This window comes from Perca fluviatilis, chromosome 10 (genome assembly GCF_010015445.1).
Source record: "Perca fluviatilis chromosome 10, GENO_Pfluv_1.0, whole genome shotgun sequence".
In the NCBI taxonomy this organism is placed as follows: Eukaryota; Metazoa; Chordata; class Actinopteri; order Perciformes; family Percidae; genus Perca; species Perca fluviatilis.
Window position 1 is genome coordinate 18192607 of NC_053121.1, and position 11222 is coordinate 18203828.

Below are 11222 nucleotides of genomic sequence, written 5' to 3' on the forward strand. Positions count from 1 at the left end.
CTCGCCAAGCACATTTGCAGAAAAGAAGGTAATTATTATGTGATGGATTTCACCTGCACTCTGTGAAAATAGCCCTGTGCATGTCTAAGCAAAGTCTGTTTAAAATATCCCTCTCCAAAAAAAAAAAAAAAAAAATCTTATAGCATGCAGATCAAATTGCTGGAAGTCTGTGTACTCAACATTAAGGGCCAGTTTGTATCATAAAATCTAAAATTAAATGGAAATTAAGATCAGCTCAATATCTTCAAGAGCATGTTGGATTCTGATAAGAATTCCTCATCTTTAGTGTTCATAGGCATGGGAGTCATGCGTCTGTGTTATCATTAATACAGGGTTCAATCGGAGAACAGTGATTGAAACGGAGTTTCAATAAGATCATGCTGTGCAGATATTCCTCAAATGAAACGGTGGCACGCTGTGATGGGAAGTTGTGGTATGATAATCCACTGATAATCTGCATAGAATTAACGTATAAAATGACGGCATACATGATGTTCATGTATGAGGGACGTACGTGAAGAAAAGAGGGGTTTATAAATTGGTTTGATGCACCAATGGAAATGTTTGAAAGCACAGAAGTCGGACAATAAAGCATGAGAACAAATATACATATATATTCATATTTTTATTTATATTTCATTTCTGGGAGGATATCTTGTACACCAAATATCCCATTGGCAGTTAAGCGCATTCAATGTGTTTAGAAGCCAGAAACAGTCACTTGTTTTAACAAACACAAATACAAAATAAAGATAACCACAAAATAATAATGAACTGCATGTATATAACATACAAAAGAATCCCAATGCCTACTCAGTAGGTAACTTCAACATTCCAGCTCTTGAAGATGTGGATATTTACACATAAGTTTTACAAAAATATACTTTATAGTTTTTCTCCTTTTTTTGCTTACATTCTAATGAAATGAAGCGGTGCCCTCATAGCTCGTCCCTTTTCCTCCCTCTGAGTATGACTTACATTCTGTAACAAAAATATTCCCTCAACCCTTAAGGCGAGATGCAGTGCACCCTCTCTCGCGCTCAGTCGAGTCACAACATCAGCAAGGCTTCACAAAAAGGCACCAAATAACGGGAGCGTTTGTCTTGTTTAGTTTTTTTTTTTTAAATGTTTTTTTTTTTTTGTCCTTTTCTCTATTTTTCCCATATAACGGAGCGATATGTCACATGTGAGAAAGAGAGAAAGAGATAGTACCAGTGGATGATATTTACAAACAGAAACATCACTCTTACTCATGCTTGAATACTTAAGTGCTTTTTTCAAACAATGTCAAAACGTATCACAGCATCATCACTACATAATAGAGAAAGTATGTAGAAAATATGGCCCTGCTCACTTCAAATAATACAATGCAAATATGCAAATAATTTTTCACATCAATGGTACCAAAGAATGATAAAAACGAAACATGGCACATGTACAATATACATATATGGTAGCTTATGTATATCATTCAATGTCTTTTGTACTGTATGAGTGCCTGCAAGGGCGAACGTGCCTTAGCACCACAACTGCTGGCAATCAGTTTGTCTCTAGGTTTTTGTGTACCTAATGGTAGAGACTTGTCAGTGCCGGCTTCTACGCTCTATCTGTTGAGTCCCTCATGCATTTGAAGTCCTGCATTTGTTTTACAGAGACGGAAAGAAATCCCTTTTCATCTTCTATTGTCTTTGCGCAGTCCTTGACATGTGTCTTTTTCTCTCTTTCAGGTAAATCTCAAGATTCACCAAACACTGCACATGGAGCAGACAAAAAAGTGCCTTTTGGAGGGGAAAACGGTCTTTTGATGCTGATTTCTTTCCCCTCAAAGAACCTTAAGGAAGGAGAGGTGTGGAGAGACTATAAAAAGTTTTTGTCTTTGCTCTTTCTTAGCAGATCTCGATTGTCCTTGGGGAGAGAGTGGTCTGCATGTCTGATAGTGGGGTGGGGATGGGGGAGCTGTAGATGTTGGAGGCCACTGAGGAGGGGAAGGAGGAGGCCATCTGGGACTGAAAGGGGCTGGACATGGACATGGAGACTGATGGGTAGGTGGTGGCGATGGAAGGAGATGGATAGGAAGTGTGGACGGGAGAGGAGTAGCAGGAGGTGACGGGAGAGGGGTAAGAAGACACTGGAGAGGGGTAAGAGGTGATGGGAGAAGGGTAGCTGGAGGCAGGCGAAGCTGCTGATACCGGCGCTGCTGTCACCACCACTGCTCCTGCCTTCTCTGCCTTCTTGTCCTTCTGCCGTAGATGGATCTTTGTGTGCCTCTTCCTCTCATCACTGCGGGCAAACTTGCGTCCGCAGATCTCGCAAGCGAAGGGCTTCTCTCCCGTGTGAGTGCGGATGTGTGTTGTCAGGTGGTCGCTGCGGCTGAAGTTGCGCATGCAGATGCGGCACTGGAAGGGTTTCTGGCCCGTGTGGATGCGGATGTGACGTGTCAGCTCATCAGACCTGGAGAAGCGTCGATCACAGGTCTCCATAGGGCAAGCATAGGGCCTCTCGTGAGGAGGTGTCTTGCTTGGCCGGGTGGGGTACTTGCGCATGCGGCTGGGCTTAATCAGCTGGGACTGGTAGACACTCTTTAAGTCCTGGGAACCAGTCTGGGTGGCAAAGGCCTTGATGGTGGACAGAGGAGTGAGGGAGGGCTGGCTTGACTGACTCTGGAAGGGCTTTTGGTCAGGGGGCACCAGGCTGATCTCTCCCTGCTGCTGAGGGAAGAGGTAGTCAGGAATCATGGGCACAGGGAAGCTAGTGTTGCAGGTCTTGCCATTGGGGTAGGCTGGAGGAGGGTACTGCACTGTTCCAGCTGAGCTGGAAAAAACCTGGCCCTGGTCTGGGAAGATGTCAGAGTTGGGGCTGGAGTAGGTTGGGGCGGCTGAGTAGATGGGGTTAGGCTCGCTGTGGTGAATGGAGGAACTGAGGCTCTGAGATGAGGAGGTAGAAGAGGAAGAAGTGGAGGACGGGATGGATGAAGAGGAGGACGAGGTGGTCTGTGAGGCAGCAGAAGAAGAGCTGGGTGCAATGTTGCCCATCAGACCAGTGAACAGGCCCAAGATGGGCTCCGCCCAGAGGCTGTTGCTGCAGGTGGTGGCAGGCTCCAGGGTGAAGCGGCCTGTGTAAGAGATGGGGGGCAGCCTCTGGGTGGAGTAGGTCTGCTCTCCCACTGACTTCTCACAGTTGAAGGGGATATCAGGTAGCGTATCTGCAGGGAGCACAGAGAAAGAGGAGACATTAATCAAACTGTCAATATCCAGAGGGAGGGAGAGGGGGAATCCTGCCAGAGCGGTGGACAGTGTCACCCCTCTCTTCTGAGACTGATCAGTCAGGTGCCCACGCAAAGAAACCCCCACCAACTAAACTCTTTCCCCCTAAACTCCAAAACTATCTCTTCCAAACCTCAACAAGAGCTGCTGTGCAAGCTCTCTGTGCTTGCATTTTCCTCTGCTCACACTCTCGATCCTTCTTACATTCTTTCTGTCTTCCTGTCTTGCACACAAACACGCACGAACGTGCACATTCTTGAAGCCCATCACAGAGCCCGAGGCAATTGATTACCGAAACTGCAGTTCAGCTGGTTTTAGGAATGCAATTTGAATTGAGCTTTAGGAGCGTCAAGAGGCACGCGGTGACTGAGCAGTGTTTGAGTCCTCCGAGAGTCGACAGGGATTCGATAAATTGATATTAAGTCAGATGTTTGTTTTTATTATTTTTTATTTTGCGGTCTCTGTTCATTTGTGGAATTTAATATATTAATATATTGTGTCCGGTCAGCTTAAATTCAAATTTACTTGTAGCCTGTAATTCCACTTTAAGTAACATTTCTCACCACAAGCCATGATGAAACTAATTAATATAGACTTGTAACTAAAATATTTTGTCAGCTGTAGTAACACGATCAATTAATAATGTACATTAATAATACACAGCAAAACATAAATATTGGCTTAATTAAAGTTATGCAGTGGCTTATTTCTCTTAACTCTTTTCTTGGTTTAGTGTAGCTCAGCAGATGTGCTGTTATCTTTAGTTCACTTTTACATGCAGCACAGAAAGCCAGAGGCAAAAGAGGCAAATCTCCAGATCTTACCTCCAGCAAGGTGGTCGTACTGTTCTCCTGGCTCTCCGGAGCCAAAGCCTGCACCTTCGGGTGCTGAGGCAGTGAGGAAGGGGGTCCCTGCAGAGCTGAGCATCATCACCTCCTCCAGCTTTGGGTAGTTATCCATGGGGGAGTGAGGGAAGCTCAGAGGCTCTGAGATCTGCAGGGCTGGGAGGATCATCTCGGTCTTGGCTGCAGCCATCCTCTGCTGGTGCTGGAGCTGCGCTGGTGGCTGGTGATAAGTGCAGTGAGGCTGGATGCACGCCGGCAGAGCAGTGCCTCGCAGGTGGAGGGAATCACTTAGCCCAGCTTAGGGAGCGCTGCACACTTCTGCTGATGTCGAGAGGAAGATGTTGTTTTCGGTCTTGCTCCGTGACTCTTGTTCTCCAGTTGTCCTGTTGTTTTTCCTTTTTCTCTCAGAGATGAGTAAAGATCCACTTGTCTTTTCAGAAAAAAAATCAAAAGTGTCCTTTATACTCATTCCCTAAGATCCATCGAAATTAATCAACAGATCAATCTTGATTTTGTATCTATGTATTAAAATGGCTTATCCAATCAGGTTTTAACCTTCTTGGATGGATGTTGTTTTGAATTGACTTTGTACTTTTGTTGTGATATTACTCGAAGGGAGTTCTGTGTGTTTGTCTATCTATCTCTGCTCTAACAGTTGCTCTTGTGGGCTCTCAGGGCTCTCTCTGAGCTGAAAGGTTTCCCCGCTCCTTTTATACCCTCTTGCCGTGACGTAGATGTCCATATATGGAGCGGAGGAAGCCCATATTTAGGCACTGCAGTGGAGGACACATGACGCTGGCCTGGGGGGAAAGCAGAGAAGAGAGACTTTATATTAAGCTATCGCAGTAAATTGCGAAGACAACGCCGCTCTTCCTCAGTCCCGAATCAATGTGTCTTCATAGCAGAACAGCTCCGTGAGACAGCAGCATAATTCTTGCTCTCTAGTCGCCCCATAGATTTGATTTGGATTTCCCATCTGTGCAGCAGGCTGCACTGCTGCCGGAAAGCCCGGCTCCGCCGTGCCTTATAAGGTCGTGACTACATAAGGACCTATTCCGGTGGGTTTCCATTTCCCTGTCCTTATTTGGAACTTCCTGAGGCAGCGCTGATCGGTGCTTGGCAGTGAATGAGAGGCTGGAGTGCAAATCATGTCCAGCGCTCACAATAACTAATGTCAGCAGCAGAATCCTGCTTCTCTGTTTTAAAGCACAGCTTCAGCTGAACTATGAGACTCCACGTGAAACACTTTTTTTAACAGACGAACTGCTTTACGTTTATTTTGTTAATGTTTGACAGTTGAAGGCTGCGGGCCTGAGCGATAAATAAGAACGAAAACATGTTTTAACCACAAACGAAGCAACTCTGTGTATTTATTATACACATAGGCCTCCGTTTTCAAACAAACAAGCTAAAAATAATATCTAAGTAGGCCACATTAAAAAGTAAATTTACCTTTTTTGTTTTAGGCTGGAACATCATTTTCACAGTGTAGCCTAAATGTTTGGAAGCTTGCCGTGCATTTCTATAGGTTAGAGCTATAGGCTCATTGATTATGAATAGGAATTAGCCCGCATGTTAAATTGATTTTGACGTGTGATCTAAGTGAGTGTATATTTCTGTAGGCAATGAGCTTAAAAAATATAAGACTGTGCAAACTCTGCAGGCTGGTAGCAAACTTCCTCTAAATTAACTTTGCATCTCTCTTGGCTGTGTCATTGATTAATGAGAACAGATAGCCGCGGATGCTGACGAGGTGCGGGGCGATCTGTCTAATTGAGGGGTGTCCCCGGCTCAATATTCGGGGAATCTCTCTGCCACTCAGCGGCCTAATGGGCCGCATTAACAACGCTGCACGCAGCTGCCAGGACGCCTGCGGGATACCGATGTCCCCCCCCCCCGCCCCCCAGGCTGCTCCAGCTTCGGCTGGCGCGCCAGCACTCCTCGGTGGATGCTGACGGGAAATCAATGTGTTTCCCTGGCGGCTGACTGGATCTATATGCAAGCAACCTCATTGGGAAACATCGTGGGCAGGACACTTTGAAGTGTCCTGAGAGAGAGAGAGACGGAAACAGAGAAAAAGAAGAAAGATGCTGCTGATGCGTTGGAGAGGGCAGCACAGGTGAGACTCCCCGTTCTTCAAATATTTGATTTAGACTCAAAACACTGATTGCATTGCTCTTAAAGCATGTTCAGCTGTTATCCATGAGGTTGGTGCCCTAATGACATTTCAACGCAAAGATAGATAGATAGATAGATAGATAGATAGATAGATAGATAGATAGATAGATAGATAGATAGATAGATAGATAGATAGATAGATATGGAAACCAAATATAATTCAGGTAGGCAGTAGGTTTTTGGTCTTTACTGAATTGCATTCTCTCCCAGGCGTTTCCAATTCAGCCTCTGGCAAATCTCTCTGTTTACCCCCATTAGACTGATAGCAAAATTCTGTCATATATTATGCAGTGGCCTGGAGCAGAGGCTCCTTCACAAAACCCAAATAAGCCTGAAGTAGATGGCGCAGCTGGAGAATGTGTAATGTTGTTTATTCATACAGTCAGATAGGTATAAACGCTCAAATCTAATCACTTTTGATGGTATGCGGCACTGCACAGCGATGTTGTATTTTAGGAGGAAAATGGTGCTCCCACTGCACATACACACACCAGAACCTGGTTACATTTAGTTTTTCAGCAAGGGAGATGCCACTGTGTCTCCAGACCTGAGGAAACAAGGCCAGACGCTCCGGACATGATGACGGTGAGTTGCACAAAGTGGCTGGAACTGTGTGAAGAGGTGGTGATGCTGAATCTAAACTCCTGTCTGCATCCGCTGCTGCTTTCATGCATCAGTTACTGAGGTCGATAAATTTGTGGCAAAGAAAAGAAGAAAGAGCAGAGAGAGCAGATGAGAGAACTCATCATCTGATGACAATGTAATAAAATCAGGTTAGGGAAAACTGTCGGAAAAGTAATAAAGTAATAAAGATGATAAACAGTTCACAGTGGCTGTTTGGGCCTCCCTTCACTCTGATGCATGGAGGGGGTGGAAGCCAGATGCTGTAAGGGCAGGGGAAGGAGAAATTATTTGTGTGTGTGTGCGCGTGTGTGTGCGTGTATGTGTGTGTATAGATGTAGATGTGCGCACTGTTGCATGTTTGTTTGTATGTGTGTTTGGGTCAGCCGGTTTATTCTCCTCAGTGTGTTCCCCATTGCTACCCACACAAACCAGCCAGAGAAGTCCTTGCCTGATGAAACTCCAATGCTCTGCCAGCCGGCTCTCCTTTCACCTACGCAGCCACCACGCCCCTTTTCACACATACAAACACACCCAGCACGAGCGCTGGTTGATATTTAATCATGTCCCAATCTGCCATGGAGAAAAGACGATGAAGTAGATACAGTAGGGAAGCCAACAAAAAGAGAGAGGAGGTGGACGAGAGAAGAGGAGTTGGAACATAAAAATAAAGGGAGAGGGGAGAGAAAGTGTAGAAATAGAGATGTATAGATCTCGAGGATATGGAGGCAGGTTGAGAAAAAGAGATTGAGGAGGTGGGAAGGAAGGGTGAGGGCGATAGAAAAAATAGAAAATAGAGAGATCAAGAGAGAATCCTCACACCCACATACTGTATGTGGGCGCAAATACCAAGCTTTATGCTGGCATTTGTCAGCAGCCAATGCCATGCAGTCAGTCAGAGAGACAGAGACAGACAGACAGGCAGACAGACAGACACTCCTGCTCCTCCGTCACACCTCCTCTCCTCCCGGGCCACCCACACCGACCGGTGGTGCAATCCCTTACCATTAGCATACAGGTGTGATCAGCATTGTGTGCTCCCATGATGCGCGGACCAAGATTAGAGGGTGGACGATGGCAGTAACTAAAGCTTGCTTGCATGTTACATAATGTAGCAGAAAGGATGGGGAGGAAAGAATAATGTAATAACAGAGAGAGAAAGAGAGAGGACCTGGTTATTTTGGAGCACAGAATGCAATGCAGCTTTCATAGTTTTATTTTCCCAAGTGGGATGGAGAGAGAGAGGTGGATTTTAAGATGATAAAAAATTTAATGTGGCATTGATGTGTTTGGGCCTATAAAACACAGGGAGAGTTGATAATTAAATGGTAGAAGAGCGGAGGCCTGATCGTCTCGGACAGAGTGACAGGCTGAATATTAGCCCATAGCCTTAGAGTGACGGGGAGAGGAGCAGAGAACATGATAGGAGGTTATTTGATAAATGTCATTTTTCTCCCAGTTTTTAAAGTGACGCCAGCAGGAGTGTGCGGCCTGACCTTTTACACACAGAGTGAGATATGCCTGGGAAAAGACAAACTGGCTTGAGAGGGATAAAATCAGTTGGAAACGTCGAGGAAACTGGCAGTGTAAAGGGGTCGTAAAAAAATCTCCGGACTAATTGACATGCAAGAAAAGCCAAATGGATCTGATGGGATTCTGGAACCCACCGTCGATGAGGCAACCATTAACGTATGTCTGTTTAAATATATACTTGACACCTCGACTCCAGTCATCATAAACTTTGGCTCACTTATTGAAATCTTAATCAGCCCATTACAATACAATGCAGAAGATTACAGCACACCACCTGTTGCGGTGCTGAAGCAGCCAGACATTTTTTTACTCTGTTCAGAGGAGGCCAGGAATGCTGCTGTGGCTGCTGGCCTTGTGTTAGTGGCGTGTGATTATGTGGGTAAGAAACAAGTTTTCTTTTACTGTGAGGGCTGACCTACTAAAGCTTTAGGCCCTGGATGGGGAGGACGTTTGAAAAACAGTCTGCTCGCACTTGAGTCACTGCAGGCGTCCCTCCCTGTCGTATTACCCCAGGCTGTGGAGCAGGATAGGTGTTAGTGTACCGTATCACACAGAAACAGGGCCCCGACGAATAGCAGCTCTATCTGCTCATCTGCCTGTTGTTGCCTCCTGAAGGTGGTATCTAACAGAGACCCAATACCAAACCCAGCACAAAGCCCACCCCACCGCGTCCCCGAGGATGTGTGACTCACTGGGCCCCGGCCTGTTTGATGCTTGTGACAAAAGATCTGACCTCTGACCTTTCAGCTACCGATGAGTCACCGGTAGCTCGCTCAAAGACGGGGCTTCCCCACACCATGTAGCGGTCACAGTAGCAACGGGTAACATTTAAAGGTTGTCATAAAACACTTTTCTGTCTTTGTCTGAGCTGTGTATAACATAATCCGTGGGTGGCAAGACCCCGGCATGTTGACAGAACCGATGTATATAGGTCAGCTGTGTGTATGGCATCTTCAGTGGTATAGACCTTTTTATGTTCTTGTTTAGGGTTTAAGAAGCCAGTGCATTTGCTTAGCTGTTCAAGTCAATAACCACTGAAGCCAATAAAATATTATATTTTAAAATGCTATTGAATTTTACCAGCCTAGATAAGTAATGGCACCCGTTGTGCTGTTATTGATTGTGAGCTGAGATTTGGCTCATTTTCTCAAGTACTGTACTGAAGTAGCATTTTGAGGTACTTGTACTTAACTTGAGTATTTCCATTTTATGCCACTTTATTCTTCTCCACCAGAGTTCAGAGGAAATTGTTGTACCCTTTTTCTCCACTATCTTAATCTCACAGCTGCAGTTACTTTTCAGATTTTTTGTATTAGTTTATTTATCAAGGACAATGCAGCGCACATTATTACATACAATTATCATAGTCAAGCCATATCAGTGTGAGTAGATGTGTTTCATAAAAGGTTTCTAGCCAATTGGCTAATTTGCAACCCCAGTCCAGATGAAGATTTTACATAAAAAACATATGATTTGTGTAGCAGAACTTGGCTTTGTCTGCCCCATTAAGTGTGTCATGACCCCTCAGATTTATCTTGTGACCCTTTAGAGGGGCCCGAACCCTAGACCCTAGGTTGGGAACCACTTAACTAAACTACCTAACTGTATATGAAGTAGTTCAAACTACAACAGCTACAAGACTAAAATGTTGCTGATGTAATTACAGTAAGAACAATCTAATAATAGAACAGGTACTTATTCTTTTGATACTTTAAGAACTAATAATACTAATAGTACTTTTATTTCAGTAAGATTTTAAATGCAAGACTTTTACCTGTAATCCAGTATTTCTATTACAATGTGGTTACTTAAGTCATCTGCTGTCAGTCACTTTGTAGTGTAGAAAATCCGGCACAGACCAGACTCGTTTTAAGTTTACTTCAAAGCTGCCTGGATGTTGCACTTCGTTGCACTGGGACAAAGCTCCTTATTGGCTCATTGACTGAGCTGACTAAAACCAACTCCTCTGCGCACCGCTGACGTCCTCATGTGGACAGAGAGACAGACAGGAAGAGAAAAAGGAGCGAGCGGGGCAGAAAGATGTGGCCTCAGCGTCCAGACTGAAGAGCAACTGGTTTGTTGTCTTTAGCGAACACGTTTGGGTGTGACTCATGTGCATACGTACTCGGAGCAGACAGAAAACATTCAAACTCACAGACCTGTTTTTATTCTACAGTCTTCAGATTTTTGTCGGGACTTTAAACTTTGCTTTAGTCCACAGTCACATGGAGCTTTGCCAGTCCACATCTGTTTATGTGGAAGAGCAGCTTTATGCAGCGTGGGTTTATTATTGCATCAGACAGTCAAGCCATCACCCTTGCTCACTCCTTGGCTTGTAATGTTTTTTTCAGAAAATGGCAGGAAAGGGAAGATAGTTTGCTTTTAATCTTTTACTTTCTGAACTAAGAGCTATAAATGCAAAGCCTGAGCTACTTAAAATTTGGTAAGCTTGCCCTGAATCACCCTGTCTCTCAATGGATGACCTGTCTAAACCTGGTGTTATACAAACAGGCAAGGCAAGACACACACACACACACACACACACACACACACACACACACACACACACACACAATGAGAGTTATTTGTTTTGTAGTGTCGGAGCTGAAGTAAAGTGAAGGAGTGGAGAGGCTGAGAAGCAGAGAGATAAATGGGTAAGGAGAGATACAGAGGCAGAGGAAGTGATGGAAAGGTGGAGCCAGAAAGTGTCTGAGACAGAGAGTGAAAGAGAAAGTGACTGTCGCTGGGTTGCTGACAGGTGAGCCTCAGGGCAGGTACGACA

The 11222-nt window shown here is 44.9% G+C and overlaps 1 protein-coding gene across 1 annotated transcript; it reads right to left on the reverse strand.

Annotated features, from left to right (window-relative positions):
* Positions 1 to 610: 610 nt before the first annotated feature.
* On the reverse strand, positions 611 to 4809 carry egr1 (early growth response 1). The gene is made up of 2 exons (XM_039813916.1): positions 4088 to 4809; positions 611 to 3202 (listed from the first exon to the last, which is right to left on the reverse strand). Exons 1-2 carry the CDS (start codon positions 4296 to 4298, stop codon positions 1887 to 1889), a joined length of 1527 nt encoding a protein of 508 aa, XP_039669850.1. The 5' UTR covers positions 4299 to 4809; the 3' UTR covers positions 611 to 1886.
* Between the last annotated feature and the right edge of the window lie 6413 nt (positions 4810 to 11222).